At 52.5% G+C, this 21,346-nt stretch overlaps 9 protein-coding genes across 9 annotated transcripts; 4 read left to right on the top strand and 5 right to left on the bottom strand.

Annotated features, from left to right (window-relative positions):
* The first annotated feature begins 35 nt into the window (after positions 1–35).
* BDW74DRAFT_151601 (uncharacterized protein) lies at positions 36–2,732 on the top strand. The gene is made up of 3 exons (XM_073724217.1): positions 36–1,554; positions 1,601–1,941; positions 1,988–2,732. The coding sequence occupies exons 1-3, from the start codon at positions 525–527 to the stop codon at positions 2,405–2,407; spliced, it is 1,791 nt and encodes a 596-aa protein (XP_073584987.1). The 5' UTR covers positions 36–524; the 3' UTR covers positions 2,408–2,732.
* Positions 2,733–3,542, top strand: BDW74DRAFT_151599 (oligoribonuclease; the record flags this gene model as incomplete). The annotated part of the gene is made up of 2 exons (XM_073724215.1): positions 2,733–2,811; positions 2,869–3,542. Coding segments are annotated over exons 1-2 (569 nt in total), but the record flags the coding sequence as incomplete, so codon positions are not given.
* A 5-nt stretch (positions 3,543–3,547) lies between these two features.
* pgmA (phosphoglucomutase PGM2) lies at positions 3,548–5,592 on the top strand. Its single transcript, XM_073724214.1, has 3 exons — positions 3,548–3,763; positions 3,818–4,119; positions 4,174–5,592. Exons 1-3 carry the CDS (start codon positions 3,711–3,713, stop codon positions 5,487–5,489), a joined length of 1,671 nt encoding a protein of 556 aa, XP_073584985.1. The 5' UTR covers positions 3,548–3,710; the 3' UTR covers positions 5,490–5,592.
* Positions 5,593–5,609: 17 nt separating this feature from the next.
* BDW74DRAFT_177275 (Gfo/Idh/MocA family protein) lies at positions 5,610–8,889 on the bottom strand (the record flags this gene model as incomplete). Its single annotated transcript, XM_073728841.1, has 2 exons — positions 5,610–7,276; positions 7,968–8,889. The coding sequence occupies 2 exons, from the start codon at positions 8,887–8,889 to the stop codon at positions 5,610–5,612; spliced, it is 2,589 nt and encodes an 862-aa protein (XP_073584984.1).
* Positions 8,890–10,037: 1,148 nt separating this feature from the next.
* BDW74DRAFT_151594 (uncharacterized protein) lies at positions 10,038–10,987 on the top strand. Its single transcript, XM_073724213.1, has 2 exons — positions 10,038–10,169; positions 10,224–10,987. Exon 2 carries the CDS (start codon positions 10,580–10,582, stop codon positions 10,808–10,810), a length of 231 nt encoding a protein of 76 aa, XP_073584983.1. The 5' UTR covers positions 10,038–10,169; positions 10,224–10,579; the 3' UTR covers positions 10,811–10,987.
* A 130-nt stretch (positions 10,988–11,117) lies between these two features.
* BDW74DRAFT_190251 (uncharacterized protein) lies at positions 11,118–12,659 on the bottom strand (the record flags this gene model as incomplete). The annotated part of the gene is made up of 2 exons (XM_073732142.1): positions 11,118–12,038; positions 12,090–12,659. 2 exons carry the CDS (start codon positions 12,657–12,659, stop codon positions 11,118–11,120), a joined length of 1,491 nt encoding a protein of 496 aa, XP_073584982.1.
* Positions 12,660–13,170: 511 nt separating this feature from the next.
* On the bottom strand, positions 13,171–15,660 carry BDW74DRAFT_151592 (uncharacterized protein). The gene has a single exon (XM_073724212.1). The coding sequence runs from the start codon at positions 15,167–15,169 to the stop codon at positions 13,244–13,246; it is 1,926 nt and encodes a 641-aa protein (XP_073584981.1). The 5' UTR covers positions 15,170–15,660; the 3' UTR covers positions 13,171–13,243.
* An 885-nt stretch (positions 15,661–16,545) lies between these two features.
* eb1 (microtubule-binding protein BIM1) lies at positions 16,546–18,040 on the bottom strand. The gene is made up of 6 exons (XM_073724211.1): positions 17,862–18,040; positions 17,713–17,784; positions 17,572–17,606; positions 17,431–17,508; positions 16,893–17,374; positions 16,546–16,843 (listed from the first exon to the last, which is right to left on the bottom strand). The coding sequence occupies exons 1-6, from the start codon at positions 17,873–17,875 to the stop codon at positions 16,784–16,786; spliced, it is 741 nt and encodes a 246-aa protein (XP_073584980.1). The 5' UTR covers positions 17,876–18,040; the 3' UTR covers positions 16,546–16,783.
* A 274-nt stretch (positions 18,041–18,314) lies between these two features.
* Positions 18,315–21,304, bottom strand: BDW74DRAFT_151588 (F-box/WD repeat-containing protein). The gene is made up of 2 exons (XM_073724210.1): positions 19,891–21,304; positions 18,315–19,837 (listed from the first exon to the last, which is right to left on the bottom strand). The coding sequence occupies exons 1-2, from the start codon at positions 20,883–20,885 to the stop codon at positions 18,865–18,867; spliced, it is 1,968 nt and encodes a 655-aa protein (XP_073584979.1). The 5' UTR covers positions 20,886–21,304; the 3' UTR covers positions 18,315–18,864.
* Positions 21,305–21,346: the final 42 nt, after the last annotated feature.

Below are 21,346 nucleotides of genomic sequence, written 5' to 3'. Positions count from 1 at the left end.
TGACTTTCTCCCACCCCAAACCACCGGGACTTTCGTTCTCACTCTACCCTTTCATACCTCCTTAAACCTCAGTCAATTTTCCACCGACATGCCATCGAGCTTCCCTTCAAGCTGAGACTTTCAGTGTTCATTCAAGCATTTAGCTGAAGCTCATTTGCTTCATTGTTGACGCCTTTCCTGATTGCTCGTCGCCCCTCCTTAGCTGTCCCTCCTCCGCACACACAACAGAGAGTCGCCTGGTCTACTCAGGTTTTCCTGCGACCTCAAGACGTCATTGAAGGATCACTACATCACAGCAGAGATATAATCAGCTAGAATTACTTTCAACGAACCTTTTGTCATTTGTTTAACGCCTCGAGAAAGTGAAAGGTATCCTGACCGCCTCCAGCCACCACTTCTCCTCCCTTGGCTATTCGATAGCCCTTTTTTAATTCTCTTCCCCTCATCGCCAGATCAGTTGAACATCGGCTTGAACTATATCACGGAGCGACTCTACTCTTTAGGTTTCCTTTGCCCCTCTCGTCATGCCATGCTTCAAAGGCCTCGCCGTTAGTATACATACTCCAGACGGACCGCTACCCGAGCACTCGATCCAGCGCCAGTCCCGAGCCTCGCGCATTACCTCCTACATCCCTGTCCCGCCGCCCAAAATCCCCGATACGGCTGGCGGGAAACCAGAGCAGTCTACGTTTGCCATCTCCATTACTTTATTGAACCCCGGACAGGATGTGCCTTACTCCGCGGGGAAGCCGACGCCTGACAACCCCCACCCCAAGCCCAAGGTCGTCGGAGGCCTTCCAGGACAGACGGAGCAGCGTGGGCTTTACACTAGCACGGTCGCGCCGTACCAGGCGTTAACCAACTCTCCGAACGAGACCGTCGCTGCTTACATCTACTTTGATGGCCGGCAAAAGGAGGAGGTTGCTACACTGCTTCGGCGCGGGGAGGAGACCTGGGTGAACTCCCGATGGGTCAGCATCCCCGAGTCGGAGGGTGGAGGACTTGCGGAGCGAGAGTTTTTGTTCCGCGAGGTTCCACTGGAGAGGTGGCTCGATGGGCTGGATTTGGTCGGCAAGAAAGACGCCGCAGCGAAGATTGAACGGCGAAGGCAGAAGATGGAGAGACGCCGAGTCAAACACGAATCAGAAGATATCGACAATCTGGATATGGGTGGCAAGAGCAAGCGCGACAAGGGTATCATGCGATATAGCAATGATAACAAGTCGCCCTTGGAGGATGTTTCCGATGATGACTCGCTTGCAAGCTCTGACGACGACCCAATTCCGGAATCTACTGGCCAAATTAAGGTCGCGCTTTTCCGCGTCCTGGCCTCGGGCGAGATCAAGCGCGGAGAATACTCGCCGCAATTCGATGCCCATGACGATGACGAAGATAACCAGGGCGGGCAAGCTGCTGACGAAGAGATTGATCACACTACTAGCTTCGCGAAGCCGAAGTCACTCGACCCGAAGTCTATCAGCACACAAACGGTCACTGGGATTGATCCGTCGGACAAGCCGTATGCGATCTTCACCTTTATGTACCGGGGAGAGCGTAAGTACGGTCCGGCCAGTGACGCAACAAAGCTAACTTTGCGTAGGACAACTACAGAAGATGGGCATCCTGAAAGATCCCAAGTTGCAAGAGACCCCCGGTTCGGTGAAACGCCGATCGCAGCAGCTCGACTTCGCAAATCTCGGCCCGATAAAGCCTGGAGGGGGCGTTGGTTTCTTGAACTTTCGGGAACACACAGAAGGACAAAAAAAGGGCAAGAAGGATAAAGTGATGGCGGACGACGATGATATGGACAGTGATGATGACGATGATGACCGAATACTCAATCAGGCGGACGAAGCGGAAGAAAAGGAAGAAGATCAGCACCTCACCGCGGATGACATTAGGCGACAGGGTGAGCTGGCAGAGGGCTTGCGCCAGATCAAGGTACGTCTACTCCCACTCCAACGTTTCGTGACTAACGCAATATCAGCTTAAACGTCAACACTCGGCCGCGTCGCTTGCCGGCAGCTCTCGACGGGACACAGCAAGCCCCAATACGGCCGGCACCCCGTCATCATTGAACGTTTCCACAACTCCGCCCGTAGCGCCGGCAGCATCGGTTATAACCGAGGGGCCGTCGGAAACGCAGCCGATGAGCGCCTTAAATGGCGAATTCGTCGGCAGTCCGCTCAAGAAACAGCGTCCTAGTGTATCACACGCAGACGAGTCTTCATTCCGACAGCGGATGGGGTCTGGACTCTCGCAACAGATAAGCGAAGTGCTAGGCAATAATGACCAGAATGGAGGTGTCGCCAGCGACTCTAAGCCTCCCCTCGGCCCTGGGCACGACGAAGCCCTGCAGTCTCCGAAGACGGTGACTCCACCTGATAATGTGGATGAGGAGCTGTAGAGTGCAAAAAAGGCGAATATATCCACATACAACAACTCATATCATTTCATTTCTGACATATCAACTCTTCACGACGTGACGGATTGGCGCAAGGGGCATAACATTTAGCCCATATTGGAATTCTTATTTTCTCTATCCTATTTCTTTTTGTGGACGTACATGATGTGGAATGACAAACTAGGAGGCAGGATTGGCATTTGCTAGAGAGGTCTACTATCAGAGGATAGAGTGGATAGCACTGTATTGACCTATTACGTATTGTTCGGAGCTCAAATGACTTCCGCAGACGGAAACTTTCTGCACCCTTCAACCTCTCTACGTCCTATCTACAACTACCTAGACTACACCTACCTACGATGCCTCTTACACGCTCCACCGATCCCCTAGTCTGGATCGATTGCGAGGTTCGGCCGCCGCCCAACTCCTGACAAGTTGACAGCCCCTTCTCACTATTGACAAAGATGACGGGTCTCGACCCGAACACCGACCAAATCCTGCAAATCTGCTGCTTCATAACCGACGCCAACCTCAACCTCCTCGACACCACGGGCTTCGAAACCGTCGTCCACGTGCCCCAGAGCGCGCTAGACGCCATGTCGCAGTGGTGCATCGACACCCACGGCCGCACGGGACTCACGCAGCGCGTCCAGAGCTCCACGGTCATGCCCGAGGCCGCGGCCGCCAACCTGCTCGCGTACATCAAGCGGTACATACCGAATCCCCGAACGGCGCTGCTGGCGGGGAACAGCGTGCACGCGGATAAGGCGTTCCTGGCGTGTGGACCGTATGCGGCGGTGTTGGAGTGGCTGCACTATCGAATTGTGGATGTCAGCACGATTAAGGAGGTTGTTAGGCGGTGGGGGGGCGAGGGGCTGCTGGCTGCGGTGCCGCCCAAGAAGGAGGTGCATGAGGCGCGCGAGGACATCCTGGAGAGCATTGAGGAGATGAAGTTCTACAGAGAGCAGCTGTTTAGTGGTAGTAAGTAGTAGTCAAAATTGTAGTCAGGGTGCATTGGCCGTCAGGAATGGTGGGGAGTGAATGTGATGCTATGATTACATTAGGACCCCTCAGGCCAGGTATTTGTTGTGTTTCTCCTCTCCCCCACCAGCGACCAGCGACCAGACCAGGAGACAGCATCAACTATTTTAATCCATTCTGCTGCATCGAGCCAAGTGTCGGTGAACATTCCATTCCCTGTTTTACCTTAGAGCTACTACTTATAATTGCCCTTCTCCCTCCCTTGCTTTCTCCTTCTCTCCCTTCTGTTTTCCCATCAAACCCAACCCATCACAGCTACCCCGCCATGTCGGTCCAGACCGTTTCCATCAAGCCCTTCGGCGACCAAAAGCCCGGAACGTACGTCAATGCCTTCAGTTTTTGTTCGACTGCGTCCAACTGACACTTGTCCAGCTCCGGCCTGCGAAAGAAGGTCAAGATCTTCCAGCAAGAGAACTACACCGAGTCCTTCGTCACCAGCATCATCCTCTCCATCCCTGAAGGCGCTCAGGACGCTTTCCTCGTCATCGGTGGCGACGGCCGCTACTACAACTCCGACGTCATCCAGAAGATCGCCAAGATCGGTGCCGCCTATGGCGTGAAGAAGCTCATTGTCGGCCAGAACGGCATCCTCAGTACCCCTGCTGCCAGCAACCTCATTCGCAAGAGGAGGGCCACTGGTGGTATCCTCCTGACTGCTAGCCACAACCCTGGTGGTATGTTTACACCCGCTTCAAGAAATATGAGCGGCGGCTAATTTGCAAGGATAGGTCCCGAGAACGACTTCGGTATCAAGTACAACCTCACCAACGGCGCGCCCGCCCCCGAGCAAGTCACCAACAAGATCTACGAGGTCTCCAAGTCCCTCACCTCCTACAACTACATTGACCTCCCCGAGGTCGACACCACCACAATCGGTACCCGCAGCTATGGCCCTCTCGAGGTTGAGGTTGTCCACTCCACCGAGGACTACGTCGCCATGATGAAGGAGATTTTCGACTTCGACCTGATCCGCAGCTTCCTCAAGAAGCACCCCGACTTCAAGGTCCTCTTCGACGGCATGCACGGTGTCACCGGCCCCTACGGCGTCGACATCTTCGTCAACGAGCTCGGCCTCCCCGCCGACAGCACAATGAACTGCATTCCCAAGCCCGACTTCGGCGGCGGCCACCCGGACCCTAACCTCGTGTACGCGCACGAGCTCGTCGAGGCCGTCGACAAGAACGGCATCCACTTCGGCGCCGCCTCCGACGGCGACGGAGACCGCAACATGATCTACGGCGCCAACACCTTCGTCTCCCCCGGCGACTCCCTCGCCATCATCGCCCACCACGCCAAGCTCATCCCCTGGTTCCAGAAGCACGGCGTCGACGGCCTCGCCCGCTCCATGCCCACCTCCGGCGCCGTCGACCTCGTCGCCAAGGCCCAGGGCCTGCAGAGTTACGAGGTCCCCACGGGCTGGAAGTTCTTCTGCAACCTCTTCGACAATAAGAAGATGTCCATCTGCGGTGAAGAGTCCTTCGGTACAGGCTCCAACCACATCCGCGAGAAGGACGGCGTCTGGGCCATCGTCGCATGGCTGAACATCATCGCCGGCGTTGCCGAACAGAAGCCCAACGAGACCCCCTCCATTGCCTCCATCCAGGCCGAGTTCTGGGAGACCTACGGCCGCACCTTCTTCACGCGCTACGACTACGAGAACGTCGACTCCGAGGGCGCGAACAAGCTCATCGCCGCCCTGAGCGAGAAGGCCGTCGACAACAAGGACTCCTTCGTCGGCAGCACCGTCTCCGGCCGCAAGGTCGTCGACTCCGGCAACTTCGCCTACACTGACCTCGACGGTAGCGTCGCCAAGAACCAAGGTCTTTACGCCAAGTTCGACGATGGCAGCCGTCTTGTTGTCCGTCTGTCTGGTACCGGTAGCAGCGGCGCTACCATCCGGTTGTACGTTGAGAAGTACGAGGGTGACAAGAGCAAGTACCAGATGCAGACGCAGGAGTACCTCAAGGATAACGTCGGGCTGGCCCTGGAGTTGCTGAAGTTCAAGGAGTTTGTTGGCCGTGAGGAGCCTGATGTTAAGACTTAGGTTGGGTTAGGCTAGACCTAGCTACCATGTTGATCTCTTCTTCTATTTAAGCATTGATGAGCATTAGTTATTAGTTACCATAATATATTGCCTTCTCATCGCACTTTCCAATCTCTCCATTTACAGTCCGACACCCGCCAGCTTCTCTTCCCACCACCTTCCCCACCTAACAACGCCTTCGTCCCGTCTACTCTCCTCTGCCGCGAAAACTACCCCATGACTTTTGATAACGTCTTCGAGCGTACATCCCACATACGTCCTCTGTGCTTTCTCAACATCCCACCCTTCATTTACAACCTTCTCAACGGCACCCACGAAGCCACGTGCAAGTCCGTAGTCACCACCCCCGTGTGCCTCTTCCTCCTCGGGTGGCTGCTTGGGAATCTCAATGACCCGCGTCTGATTATCTGCAAACGTGTAGATGGTTATAGTCGATGACGTATACGTGATTTCGCCCGCTGTGCCGTAGATACGACCTCGTCGAATACATTGTGCTTGTGTTGGGGCAATCATATGCAGTGTTGCTGTAATGCCTGGCCCTCTCGCGCTCTTTCTAGACTTGGACTGTGTAGATGTTGGTACAGAAGGAAAAACATCCCAAGCAAGCGTAACAACCTGATCATCCACAACATCATTATCAGACTCCCAAACACATCGACCATACCACGTTCTCTTCTTAATATCTTCATCAGGCGTACCCTCATCATAATCCTTCTCCAGCGTCGAAATAAGATGCAATTCAGCCGCTGATATATCACCCTCCCCACTGACTTCCTTATGCGTCCCGTCGGCGTTATATTTTCCGTACCCCTGCGGCAGGTAATCCTCTATATCCGGGCAGACAATGTTAATCGGCCACCGTGTCTCGCCCTTCCGCAGCTGGTTGTCGCGGTAGAGTCTGATGGCGGAGTATGTGCAGTCCCGCTCGATGGGGCAGGATGTACAGTTCGTTGCGGAACCTGCGGCGGGTGGTTTTTGGGAGGGCGTGAATTGGGTGAGATACCCTGTTGACGAAACGGTGCGTAACTGGAGCAGCTTCTCTTCGTTGCCATCGCTAGACACAGAGGTTGGGGATGTGAGAGCGCCTTCGACAAGCCACATCAGGAAGTCAACGTCGTGACAGCTCTTCGTGAGGAGACTCCCATCTCCATCCTCTGTTTCCCGCCGCCAGTTCCCGCGCACGTAGCTGTGTGCGAAGTGCCAGTGCCCGACTGGCTCGGTGTGCTCAACAGAGACGATATCCCCAATGACCTTTTCTTCACGCACTAACCGCCGCAATTGCAGATTATGCGGACTATAGCGGAGGACATGCCCAATCGAGAAGATACTCCTCGGTTTCCCTGTCAACGCACCATCAGAGTTGGTATGAGTATAGGCCGCATAGACAGCCAAACAATCATCCACCGACAACGCAAGCGGTTTCTCGCAGAGAACATGCAGATCCAACAACCCCGCCTTCGCAAGCGCCTTCAAGACAACAATATGGGTTTCGTCGAGCGTACAGATCAGTACACCGTCAACGCCCGCTTCTATCTTGTCGCCTGCTTTCTCTCGCCGCCGTCGCTCAGTTTCGTACGTAATCCAGCTCCCCCATCCGTCGAAATTTTGGGATGGTTTTGGGGATTCAGAGCCCCAGATATACCGCTCCCCGAGAATGCGCCGCTTGAACGGGTCTGGCTCGGCGACGGCGCTGATGCGTGCGGGGGTGGAGGTTGTGATTGCGCGGGCGTAGGCGGAGCCGCGCGAGCCGGCGCCGATTATGAGGAAGGTTAGTTGTTTCATTCTCGCTATTTAGTGTACTTCAGCAAGAAAGCTTTTTGTAAGATGTTGATAAGGTTGAAGAGGGGGTAGAGGGGGTTATGAGGGGAGGGGTTGGGCTATAGTGACACGGTTACATTGCAGGATTGCTGATTGGACGAGGACGGGGACGGGGAGGGAGAGGGACCAGCGCATCTATGGGGTTGGTTATAAATAGAAACTGAATCGTAGATGGTGTACAACAGTACAAGTACGATAACAGTTTCGCAATCTGGAGTCAAGTCCGACACATTTAACCAAATTTAGTTTCGCGTCCATGGTTCAGGCATACTAGGTCTTAGACTTAGCCATGGAGACAGGAACCGTACAGTTGCTGAACCAAACCAGCGGACGGATCTATACTCTAGAGGAAACGTGGTATTCTATTGTAACATAAGAGCACCACTTTAATAGACATACATCTGCTCCAAACATCGCTCCTCCCCGAATGATTCTGCTGCGCCAAAGCGGGGACCCAAAGACCATGCATGACTGAGCCGTCACCAAGAACCAACACTCCAGACCATACATACATAGATGAGAGACATGCATAAAAGACAAAATCCAAGCCAGACAGATGAAGACAACAAATCTTCTTCAAAGACCAACGAGATCTCCCTTAGTACGCAGACAAATCCAGAAGCCCACCGCAATCCGCTCAAGGCATCAAGTCCTCAGTACCCTTCTGCCACTCCCTGAAACTCTGCAACTCCCACTTATTAAACAACTCCAACTGATCTGATCCCTGAGTAAAGCCATTCATGATCATTTCCTTCATCCAGGGAGGCAGATCATCACCCGACTCCTCAAAGACCTCGACGCCGGCAGGCCCCATCTCCTTCCGCAGGTACGCCGGCCACGGTTTCGCGTAGTATCCCGAGATGAGAAGCTTATCGAGCTGCTTGATCTTGGCGAGCGCACGCACAACATCTAGATTACCGCCGAGTCCTCTAGCAGCACTGCCGGGCGAAAACTCCGAAGCCTCGAATATGATCGAGAACTTTCTGAGGGCTTTGGCTTCAATGCACAAATCACTTAACAGCCCCAGCAGAGAGTCAAGGCTAAAGTCACTTTTAACCCAGATGTCGAGATCGTGGATCATTTGGAAGTTTGACAGGCCGATAAGTGTGATGGGGGTTACGGTCATGGTGTGGAAGGCGTTTGCGCCGTAGAGGATTGGGTTCGCTTCGTTGTAGATCTGGTTGCAGGTGTATAGGATTGCCGTGTGGAGGTACCTGTTCTTGAGCATCGGCAGGTCCACGTCTAGGTTCAAGGGTGAGATGTCTCCTTTGGGATTGCGGCTGATGAGGAGGATCTCGTAGATCGGGAGGCGGAGTTCGGGTGGGATGGTCAGCAGACTGGGTTTTCGAGACGTGTATCCGGGGGCACGAATGCGAAGGGGAAGAACAGTTGCTGCGAGGGTGCTAGGGTTGCTGTTGTGTATCAATTGGACTTCGGTGTTGGCTGTGTTGCTTGGAAAGACGTCGATGCTCGAGACCCTAGGGCTGAAGAGATCGTTGCCCTTGATGCTGAACTTCCTCTTGTCTTGACTCAGGCATAACAAAGCTTTCGCAATGTCTTCGCGACTGAAAGCGATCTCCATGATGTGGTTCAGACGTGTTGTTTGTTTGCTGGCCAAGGCCTGTTCTGAAGAGGGATTAGGGGTGGGAACAGAGATCAAGATGAGATGCTCACTGAACAGCAACAGCTAGGGTTGCTTCAGAAAATGAAGTAAGGGAAATAGAAAGTAATGTGGAAGAGGTAGAGGATGGGATGGAAAAATTGGGTGGATACCTGGCAACACGCAGGGAAGTGTTGCCCTGGAATCTGATGTTCACTTGCTTAGTCGGCACATGAAGTCAGAAGAGCTGAAAATGTGCAAGACTGCACCGTGGTGAAGATCAGGTCAACCCGTTGTAGCAAAGAACTTTTTTTCATATTATTGCTATCTCAGAACTTGTGTTTTGAGCTGGCTGGTTAAAGGGTAGATTAAAACAAAGGGATCAATTATCAAGCAGCCATAATAAGTGGACATGGACTTTTAGTTGGTCTCGGATAGAGACAGAGACGAAGCACAGAGAGGACAAGACCTCCAGTCAGTAAATTGAGGAAAGCAGGGGCAGGCAGAGCATGGCCCATCAACAAATTAAGTTGACAGCAGAAGACAAACTCCGTACTCAAACAAGTCCTTCGCAAATAACATCTTGGCCCAGACGCAGCCATATCAACGGCACAGGAACCTCCATACAACTAAGGCCATATATCCACCGTTCCTTGCTGGAACTCACGGACTCTCGAGAAAAACAAACCACCCATACCACCGAGGACAGCTGCGCCGAACCCACCAGCTTTATTTTGGACCTTCACACTATGACCCTCCAGCTCCCTCTTCAGGTAGGCCAGCCAATTCTTCGCATAGAACCCGCAGATGGTCAGGTGCGTAATCTGTTTGACTTTTGCCAGGGCACGCACAAAGGCGACATTGTCACCTAGTCCTCGCCCTCTACCGCCCCTGCTCAGTGGCTCGGAGCTCAAGATATCCGCAACTCAACAAACACTAAGAGTGGGCGAGCGGATCATGAAGTTGTCCCCGTAGAGATGGATGGCGGCTTCGCTGTGAATCTGTTTGCAAGTGCGAAGGATCGCTGTGTGCAGTACCTTGACTTTGACGCATTGGTAAAGATCCTGTGGGGGACTTTCGTCCAGGAAGATCTGTTTCTCGGTGGTAACCATGGCCCTGTCTTTAGGAATGACGGCTGCAGAATGACGGCTGAAGAGCAGGAAGTTGTAGACTCGACGACGGACCTCGAGAGGGAGGCCTAGGAAGTTGAAAGTCTGATCAGATTTGATTTTGGGAGGAGTGTTGACCGAGGCAGACAAGGGCTTGATGTTCATGTTAGTCTCATTCCTGCCACAAGTGGGTTGATTGCTCCGTACTATGGAAGGAGTCTCGCTGGCTGTCTTCACTTTCGTGCTGTCCTTCGAAGCACCTGAAGACTTAGCGGATGCATTAGACCTGTTCTCATCGTTCAATGCTTGGTTGGTGATAGTTTCGAGAGGAGTGCGGTGAGCTTGCTTCGCTTTCGAGGCTTTGGTTGACGCAGAGGAGGACCCGGGCTTTGTGTCGGCTTCGTCGTTGAGGTCGAGGCCGAAGAATGCTTTTTCGATGTCTCTCTTTCTAAAAGGGAAAGCCATGCTGTCCAGAGACGGGGATGCATGTCACTAGACGCGATGACTTGAGATGGGAGGAGAGGGTGATGGGGATGAAAGGAGATAGAGTTGAAGGATGAAGGATGGACGAGGATGGGAAGCAGAAGATCGTGGATGTGAGGGGGGAGATTGTTAGTAGACGGGAGTCCTGCGGCTTCCCTGGCTCGCTTCTCTCAATGCTTCTCTCAATGCTTCTCTCAATGCTTCTCTCAATGCTTCTCTCAATGCTTCTCTCAATGCTTCTCTCAATGCTTCTCTCAATGCTTCTCTCAATGCTTCTCTCAATGTGCTCTGCGGCAGCAACTCAGGTATGACTTCCATAAACTTTTCTTTCTCAATCATGTTTGATAGACTTATCAGCAGCAATTGTCTTCACCGAATCTCGCTCATGTGCGCAAACCTGTCCCGAAGCTGTGGAATAAGTAGCCAGAACCTGAAAAATCAGAAGGACATGAAACCAGCATCAAGAAATCACGGCTTTTGAATCTGAGTATCATGCATATAGCTCTCTCAGACAAACGAAGGCATACATACCGCTTGCAATGATGCTATATAGACTGCTTCAATTCTAAGAAGATATGCCCACTCAACCCCAAGTCTTCCCAGCCTCAGCTCCCTGCATCACCCCATAACAACCCCATTCTCCCTCAAATACCCCTCAAGCTTCCGATCCTCTTCCCCAAGATCCAACTCCCCACTCTCCGGCAAAAACCAATAAACAATCATTCCCAAAACAGCCACACCACCCGCCAGGTAAAACGTCGCACTATCACCGCCCCTCTCCCTCAACGGCGTAAAGCACTGCGTTCCCACCGCCGCACCAGTCCGTCCAAAAGCAAGCGCAACACTATATCCCATCCCGCGCATCGCAGTGGGAAACGACTCGGATGAGATCAGTCCGATAGTAGCGCCAGGACCCATGTGCCCAAAGGCATTGAGTAGGCCGTACAGAACAACGAACGCAGCCATGTGCTGCGAGAGCTTGTGAAAGCACCCGCCGATGATGAAGCCTGTCACTGTGTATCCTGCAAAACCAGCGATACCGGTGTTGCGGCGGCCGATGGCGTTGGTGAGGTATGCGCCTAGCACGACGCCGGGGACGGGGAGGACGGCGAGAATCACCTGCCAGATGGCGGTTGTCTGGATGTTGCTGTCTTTGACAAGAGACGAGATGATGGTGCTGGACATGATGCTGTTGGGGAAGTTGATGAAATCGTACAGGAAGAATGCCGTGGACGTAGTCAGGAGACGGGGCCAGTAGCGGCGGATCAGTAGAAGGTAAAAGCGCCACGAGCGGTTCTGCGGGCTGCTCTTGAAGTTTGAGTTGTGATAGAGGGTAGAATCCGCCATGAAGAAGCGCAGCAGCATGATCGTGAACGGAAGGATCGTGGCAATCGAGTAGATCGCATGGAAGGTGATGTGCAGGTTGTTGTTGCTTGCCTTCAAGCTAATCAGGTAGATGATTTGCAGAATCGGCGAGGCAAGCGTTGCCATGAGGGTCGTAAAGGAGACGAAGACAGGGCCACGGTAGCGGCATTTAAACTGCTCTTATTAGCACACACGCTATGATTTAAAAGGATCAAAAGAGCTTACATCGTCTGACTCCTCCAACCCAGCCGCCGCACTGGGCGGATACTCGCCCCCAACACCAAATCCACAGATTCCACGCACAATGACCATAAACCACAGCATGTTGTGCGAAGGATGCACCTGCAGCGCCAGCGCAGCCATTAATGTGCTAATCGTGACCAGTCCCGACGTAAAGACAAGACTTGCTCGTCGCGAGACCATATCCGAGACATAGCCCAGGACGACAACACCCAGAATCGCGCCGATGATCAACGAGTTACTGATCCGCGTCTGCATCTCAGACGGGTACCCCGAGCTGCCGAGCAGGTGCTTGAAAATGACATTTGTGGGATTTGCGAGGCCGTTTTGGAAGCCGTCGCTGAAGTTCGCGATGTACTGGAAGCAATTGTCAGTAGGGCTTTTCGTGGTCGGTGCTTTTGTGGGTGGGGGGGAAGCACTGACACAGCTCAGGATCGTCAGGTTACTCTGCCATCGCGCAGGACGGTACGGCTTCTGCTGTTCGATTTCCTGGTCTGCGACGACCGTTTCCTCGGCCTTGGTGTGGCTTTCTGAGAGTGCATCTGCGATGGCCATGGCGAAGCGCAATTGCTGTAGGCTTTAGATTCTTGATCCTACATCGTGGTCCGTAGGCTTGTTCGAGTATTTATTGGCTGCTGATCAGGATCAAGTAATCGGGATTGATAAAACCGGTTATCATGATTTGTGTGTCCTGTGGAGGGTGGAGGCCCTGGAGGGTCTTCGGACGCGGTCCGCAAGCAAAGATCATTGCCTGGGATTCTAGGCTTCCGGTTCTCATCTCCGCGGTCCGCGGAGGGCCATTCTGATCAAAAATACCATTGACGACGAGATGCGATGTCGCGGACAGGACGCTAAGCTTCATAACCCCCACTTAAAGCAAAAAGCTTTGCAGGCTTATGCGCGGCGGCAACTTGGCAAGACGCCGCCCATGCCGTGTCTTGGGTTAAGGGCTTATCAGAATCTTGAATCGATCAATAGAAACGAGGAACCTTACATAATGATGTAGATAAATGTCGATCTTCAGTTAGAGAAATCTAGGCCTACGGCGTCCTCCTACAATCGACAGCTCAGGGTATCTTCAATAATTAAATGCCTACATGGTATCACTATGTACATTACATGATAGGTATTTACTCAAATCATAAACTCTCCGTAAAGCGACTCCCGCGACTGCCATCGAAACTTGGATGACTGCGTCCCAGCGCATCCGGCCGCTTTGGTATCGCGATCGGACCAGACGGCGCCATGGTGTAAGGCATGGGCACTGACCGCGCACTCGCCTCAGCCCAGGTCGTCGCATTTGCTGAGCCCGATGTTGGTATCCGTGCTGGAGACGGTCGCATTACGGGAACGCCCTCCTCCGGTGCTTCGCGAGTGAAACTCGTATCCAGCGGCATGCTAAACGGATTCGACGGTGGCGGTTGTGATGGCGAGAATGGTGATCTAGGGATAATTGGCGGAAAGGTAGCACTAATTTCAGATTCTGTCGGCGATAGACTCCCATTGCCGTATTCGTATCCTGGCTGGGTACCGGATGGGAGTTTGCGGCCTGCGACCTTCTGAAAACCACGCTCGCTACTAGGAGTTGTGCTCACGAAACTCTCCTCGCCGGTGGATATTTGAGACTGCCGCCAGCGTTTCATGAACGCCGGGGCGAAGTATGCAGCGCCGAACATCGAGTGTGTGTTCGAGTCACGCGAAGCCATTTCTCTTGTGGCACCTGCCCCGATGAGACCGCCGACGCCTCCATCGTCCGCTATTGACCTGTTGGCGGGTGATCCGAGGAAGAAACCAGTTTTCCTTCGCCGCCGCAGCAGAAACCAGATCAACAAGAACAATAGCGAAAAGCCGGCCACACCTCCCACAACACCTCCAACTATTTTACCAGTGGTTTGAGGGCTCATTGAACTTGACCCTGTGTCGTTCGAATCGGACGAAACAGCTGAACCGTCTGCGGTTCCTGTGGGCTCTGAAGTACTGCCAACGCCCGAACCGTAGCCGCCATAATAGGATGGTGAATCGGAATACGTGGTATGTGACTGGGAAGAGGTCGTGGTACCTGGTGAAGAGGAATCGGAGGCAACTGTACTTGTGAGATTTGTGTTGATGTCGGAGCTAGAGTCAGAGTCGTCACCAGATCCAATGCCCATGATATCTTGAGTGGCAACCGGTGATTGAGTGGAGACCACGGCAGTGGGAAGATCGAGGCTCGACCCAATAAACATGGGAGTGGCATTTGAAGAACCGGACGATTGGCCGATTATGGAAGCGGACGTAGAGACAGACGCGGGAGTGGTCCGAGACGTGGTAGGAACGGAGACAGACACTGTCGGTGCGGACAGACTCTCAATATCGGATGTAAGCGATGCAATTATTCCAGAGACTTCGCTCATGGCCGATGACAGCACTTCTGACATTGATGCCACAGCAGTCACGGACTCTGTGGGCTCGGTCAGCGGTGCTGTAGACGTATCAATAGTAGCCGCTCCTGATGATGTACTAGATGCAGCCTGGTCTGACACTGGCAGCGGCATAGTGGAACTGTCTTCAGTTGCAGACTCTGTAGGCGCTGTGACCACTGTTGTTGATTGACCTCCCGATGCATCTTCAACGGTGGCCGCTACCGCAGTATGGTCTGCTACTGAGGTTGTCAGTTCAAACCCCGAATCCGTTGTTGGATTCGGAGAATATGAAACTATCGTTGTGATAGTAGTTACTGTTGTCACTGTGGTCGATGCGTCATCTGACACACTGACGGCCGTGGGCTCAGATGCAGATGTTATCTCAGGAACTTGCGTCGTGGTAGTTGAAACTGGCTCGGTGTCGGTGCTGTCCGCGGTTTGGGGATCAGCTTGTGTTACAATCGTTGCCGAATTAGGCGCGTATTGTCGTTTCCCATGCAGTTCCAACCATCGCTCATGTAAATTCTTCGAATGCGTCTTGTGCTTGAGGCCGGTTTTTGGCTGATCCAACGTTGACCCTTGCCCATCTTCCTGTGTTTCTAGCCGGTGTTTCCTTATTAATCGTTCGTACCGACCATGTCTGGAGGTGCCATGGGTGGTCATGTTGGCTATTCACCTAGCCGCGGCGGGTGAGAGAAGACGACGCTGCGCAGAGGGAGTGAAAATGGTAGAATGTAACGAAATGTCTGCCTGCCGACACTCGTATAGGCCGTCGTTGAGGCCAGTCAATTGCAATGCGATGCGAAAGGTCGTGTTTTGTTTGAAAGAGTGTCGTCAAATCGAGGTGATGCGATGATAGCAACTGGGTATCCGATAAAATTCCGATAAAGCAAGATAGTAGAATCGAACCGAAAGGCGTCAAGGAGAGAGACGAATAATGTCTTTGGAGTTAAGTGCAGTGTGAGGTAGGTCAAGGAGCGGACATCGAGCAGCAAACAGTGGCTGTTCGACAACTAGGTTGGCTTGGGGGAGCGAATCAACATGCGATCTGACCAGAAACAACCCAAGAGTTAGTGGAGATCTCGGCCACCAAGGAGGAGCCATGGAATGGACCATCCGGATGAAACATACAAAGAATCGAATGGTCGTAGCGAAGGTGTTGAGAGTCGTCAAGACTAGGCCATCATGAATCTTCGCCGTCAGATCGCAACGGGTGGTATTTCATTCCGTTCCGAAAGTGTTCCAGGTCGCAGGTGTCAGTGGGCGTGGCTCCACGTTGACTCGCGAGACCCAAGGTTCCGGCTCTGGCCCAACAGTTGTCACTCTCTCGCGTGGCGTGAATCAATCCGCCCACAAATGAGATGCCTTTGTTCTGGTAACAATAGAGCCGGAGAAGAGAACGACGGCAAGAAGCCCTGGAGGAGAAAAGAAGACGGGAAGAGTTGAGAGGGAAGACGGGAAAGAGACGAGGGCGGTTCAGGAACAGGAAAAGGAGGCTAAGAATAACAACGGCGAACGCTCAGACTGGCTCCGTAATTAAATGAGATGACGGTCTTAGACTTGCAGATTTAAGACAGACTAACCATTTTAGCTCGCGAAGCGGGTCGCAGAGCAGTTTCACTTCCTCGTCGTTCTCTTCAACGGACGCTGCAGAATCGAACCATGCCACAGCTGCTTGTTAACCTAAGAACCTGGCCCTGGTGCTGAGTCGAAACAGGCCAGCTGTTCCACGGGTGCGTCGCACTCGAAGGTTCTGGGCGACTACCAAAATTGGAATCCCCACCACCGTCAGACACTTCGGTGAGACCTTCTGGCGCTGTGTAACTGCAAGGGACGAGTAAACAAACATGCAAGGTACGAAATTAATCTGCTTACTATCATAACGATGGACGGTATAGGGTCTGCCTTTGGTGCTACGAACCCTCTTCCACGCTGACGTCAGGGTAGTATATTTGCTCCCGAGGTCGTAGAGATGTAGACTACTCCGTAGATCGAGAGGGTAGATCCGCGATGAGGAATGTGACACTGTACCCTGGACTCGGCGATAGGAATGCTTCAGTTCAGCCTTATCCGAGCATGCCTAGGTGGGCGAGGATAATCTCATTCTTCCAATTATACAAGCCAGCAACGCGTCTCCGGTTTACTAAACATGCACCTCTAGACCCGACCCCGTGGTCCATGATCCAAACAGACAGATTAAAAAAGACTCGCCAGGAATGTGCAAAAGGTAATATGATTCAGCGCTGTACGATGAAGGGTATTAATAGGCTAGCTGCCTCAGAACGTCTCCAGCTCCTCGCCCGCGGCTTCACCCTCGGCGGGAATCTCAAATCCTTCCTGTAAACTTGTCAGTGCCACATCTTACACTCTAATTCTGCCGTCATACCTCTGTCGAGTAAAGAATGCCCTGGATGTGCTTCACCAGTGAATCATCATCCTTCTCAAGCTCTGGGTCCGCCTCAATCGCATTCTGGAGCAGCAGCTCAATATCCCGGAGCTTGGCGAAGTAAAAGTCGCGCTCCTTCTCCAGCCCACTAATCGCCTCCTTGTTCGAGTTGATCTCCGCCTGCAGGGCAGCAACAGTAGCAGAGCTGGCTCCTCCAGCAGCAGGTCGTGCGCGTCCGACAGTGGGGGTTGTTCCACGTCGGGCACTGCTAGCAGAGCTAGCACCTGCGCGCGAACCGCCCGCGGAGGCGGACGGCGCACCGGAGGCCTTGCGGCGGGCGAGAGCATCGTAGTCTCCGCCCGGGTAGTGTTGGTCCCAGTACCTCTTTGTCCACTGGAGGAACTCCAGGTTATCCTGCATTCGGCATTTGGAGAGCGACTCGACGGGAATCGGCTTGTCCACTTGGTGCTTCGCGAAAACGTCTGTTAAAGGAGCGGATTAGCGGCGGGACTGCATTATTGGCGTATGTGTAACGTACTCTGCAGGACCTTGAAGTTCTGGAGATAGGCGTATTCGGTGTTAACGTTGAACTTTACTCGCGACATAGGGACGTCCACTGTTGAAGCAATAATCTGTCAGTCTCCGCAATGCCCGCCTGCTCGCTCGAGGGGTCACCCACTGAAAATGGAGTCGAAAATCTGGCATAGCGCAGCTCTATGGGCCTGGCTGTCAGCAATTTGTCCGCTGATCCAATAACCACTCCATTGAGACATAGAAGCATTGGAGAAGGATAGTTGCAGGGCAGGGAGTTCGCTCGTACCCGGTTCCGCACTGTTCGATCTTGGTCATGTTCAGCTGCAGCAGGTTGTTAAGCCATGCCAGCAGTTCCTGTCTATATTCCAGGCGGCAATCCATCAGCATCCGTCCGGTATCTTTTGTATATCGAAAAGAGGCCGAAGTCTGACGAACCTGGATTCGCCCATGGTGGGGTAGGATTTGGTAGGATTTGGGGGGGCAAGGTGAGCCTGGCGAGGGTGTGTAAGGATGGAAGGAAAAGATTGACGGAGATAAGTGGCCCTAGGTGCGACCGGGTTTAAGTGTTTTGTGTGTTGGTAGATCGTCTAAGACGAATAGATAGCGAGGTAGAAAATGAGATTTGTTGTTGTTGTTCTCCGTTCTTCTGTCGAAACGTCTTTGTTGACGCTAAGTCTCCTGGCCAATCACCGTCTGGTTCCGCTCAGGCGGCAGACACCTTAAGTATGAGGCAGCAATCTGCTTTCAATCAAACGTCAGGTGTCGAAAGAAGTGGGCATTGGGTGTCTAAATAATGTGCATCCGGACGCCGTGGCCTCTACAACAAGAATATAAGTAGGTATACGAAGGGTCATTACCAAGCTCCGGCTTTATGTGTAGCACGACAATGGTACAATCACGCTGCAGTTCAACATCAATAGCACCTGTCATAATATATTTTTGAACCAAAAGCTGGCAAGCTGTAGAATTCTAAAGCGAGCAATCATGCCCTACGCCAACCCATTGTCTTGATTATTAGGAGGAGGCTAGCGATGAGTCAAGCTTTGTCGTTTTAGACGAAGTATGTATATAGATACGTGTACAGATGTTATTACATGATCTGCTGGACTTCCTCGTCGGACAGTATAGGCCTGACTCGGTTTTCATCAACTCCATATCTGGACGGGGATAGATAGGTATCTCTAGTCTGATATGCGGGTATATTCGGTTGAGAATAATGTTTGATTGATTGAGGCCGAGGTGTTGGCTGTAAAGAAGTATATCAACAGATGCAGAGGATAGCAAAACAAGAACAAAATGTCAGTAATTCTAACGCCATGAGTATCTATCGCTAACCAATGAAATATTTGAAAATGAAGCAAAAGGCCGACACATGAGAAAGCTATATGACTTTTGTCTCGGAGCCACAAGAATCAAAGGAGTTTAGTATAGATGCAATCTAGCTTTCCAGCAAATCAACGCCATCTAACCCATATCCAAAGTCCATTATAACCGCGCGCGAGTCCTGGCTAGTCGCAACTATGCGTCTATAGTCTGACTTCACGCTCAGCATCCAGCTGGTTGTCCAGCCGGGAAGATCCACGGACAGCTCTCCAGCCTGGGCATCGAAAATCTTAACGCTCATGTCGTAGCTTCCGCTGACGATTCGCTGATTCACGTTGTCAAGATGCAAACAACGAACCAAGCCAGAATGACCCTTGATCTTTTTAACAAGCTGACCAGTGTTCGCATCAAATTGATAGATCGCTCGGTCATTGCCGCCGGTAAGAACCGACCGCGCATCGTCGCTGAATTCAACACACGCAAGGCCTCTGTCCTTGCTAGAGAACTCTTTCACACACAGGCCGGAGCTAATATTCCACAATTTTGCGACGCCGTCTCCGCTCGCAGAGACGATAAGATCGCCGCGTAGTTGGACGGCGTTGACCGGGCCCTTGTGACCAAGCAATTTCTTCGCCAAAAGACCGGAGCTTCGATCCCAGACACAAATTGAGTTGTCTTTGGAGCAAGACACAATATAACGACGGTCAAAGCAGACATCCAGTACACCAGCTGTGTGACCCTCTAGGCGACGAATGGGTTTATAGCCATCCTTGATATCCCACACTATGCAAGTACGGTCAGAAGACCCAGTTACCAGGATTTCGTCATCATACTGAAGGCACAGAATGGAGGCGCCGTGGTAGTCTGACGGCTTCTCATGAATAGCCGCAATCTCCGCAGCATCAGCGGGAGGAGGTCGAATGGCAAGGAGAGGCGAACTTCCCGATGCTTGCTGCTCCGGGCCATAGAGTGGGCCTCGGTTGACAATCTCTCCAGGCGCTGGCCCGATGATTTTGCGACACGCCCAGGGATAGTGAGCGTCCCAAACGCGGATTGTCCGATCGCGCGAGCCAGTAATGATCTTGTCCCTGCATATGAATGAGTAAAAAGGTTAAAGCAGGAGGAAGTCGTGAATACATACTCATCAAATTGAACGCAGTAGACACTATCCGTATGACCCTGGAGATAGACTGCTGCTGCTTTGCCTTCCTTCCATCGATTCTCCAGTTCACGGCGGATTTTATACAGGTGCTTCCAATTCTGCTGGAAGAATTGCTTGCCTAGCCCAGCAGCAGGCTGTTTACCAGTCCCTGAGTATCCGCGTCCGCCATAGTGAGAGCAGAATACATTGCGCCACACATGTTGAGAGGAGACCTGCTCGCTCCAAGCGCGTGAAACCAAGCCACTGTTCATCAAGGACTCAGGGTCGAGGAAGGAGAGAACCTTGGCCATAATCTCTGTAGGAAAGGCGGCCGCAGGGTCAACACGAACGAAATCGGTTTCGGCATCCGAGTAGTCGAAGCGATCTTGTAGAATAATGCCGATTCCACTCTCCGAGTCCCGAGTGAGCTTCATCTGCTCCACCTTGCGTGCCATTTCATTCTGGGCCGCCGCAGCCGCTCGTGCGGCGGCCCCAGAGTACATGTGGTTGGGCAAAATTGGAGGCTCCGATCCATTTCCAGGAATCGGTAGCGGGATAGAGAAGCCCTGGAAAGCAGGAACACTCTTGGGACGATCATAGCCAGACTCCTGACCATTTCGAAGGTTACGAATCTCAACCTCGGACTCGTTCTGAGAAGGAGAATTGGTGGTGCGGGATGATTTGTTGCGAATAGTAACTGATAAACGACGACCAAGCGCGCGCAGTCCATCCACTGGGTGACGTAGGCCCGAGAAACTCTTTGCGCTGCGATGTCTGACAGTCTGTTCGGGAAACGGCTTCACGTCATACAGAACAGGACCTTCCATATCATCTCCCGAATCCACAAGAGGCAAGCCGTTCCAGACATCATGATCCAGCCCTGAAGCTGGAGTTGTGGGTAAGGCCGATACGGTCGCGGTCCGCGGTCGGGATTTGAAGGGGAGTGACGGGCGTCGTCGGTGGGAGGGAGTGGCAATATTCTCTCGTGGAGCCATGGTGGGCGGAGATGCCAGCTGTTTTGACGTAAAGCTAGGATAATTCAAGCGCAGAAAATGTTGGGGTCTTTTGCGGAGCGGGTGTTGATAAAAGACCCCTTTTCTCCGGAGGACACGAGTCTAGGGGTAATTGTAGGTTAAGAAATAAAAAGCAAGGGACGTGTATGTCTAAGAGCCCGGGGTATCAAGAATAGAAAAAGAAATCAACGAAAAAAAGAATTCCAAGGGTTGAAAAGTTGTGTGGAAGAAAGACGCGTCGGAGAAGATGAAGTATATACTAGTAGAAAGGTAGATAAGATGATGGAACATGAATGAGAACACAATTGAAGAGGAATCGAAAAGTCAATGAGAGAAGATCCGAAGGGAGAGACGGGAAGCAATATACAGAAGAGAGAGAAGAGGCGATGGATAAGGAGGAGAAGAAAAAAATTATGGGCAAACGCCTGAAGAAGGATGGAAAT

Source organism: Aspergillus multicolor (genome assembly GCF_047715735.1).
Source record: "Aspergillus multicolor strain CBS 133.54 unplaced genomic scaffold BDW74scaffold_9, whole genome shotgun sequence".
In the NCBI taxonomy this organism is placed as follows: Eukaryota; Fungi; Ascomycota; class Eurotiomycetes; order Eurotiales; family Aspergillaceae; genus Aspergillus; species Aspergillus multicolor.
Note: the sequence above shows the minus strand (reverse complement) of the source record. Positions and strands in the feature narration are given on the sequence as shown.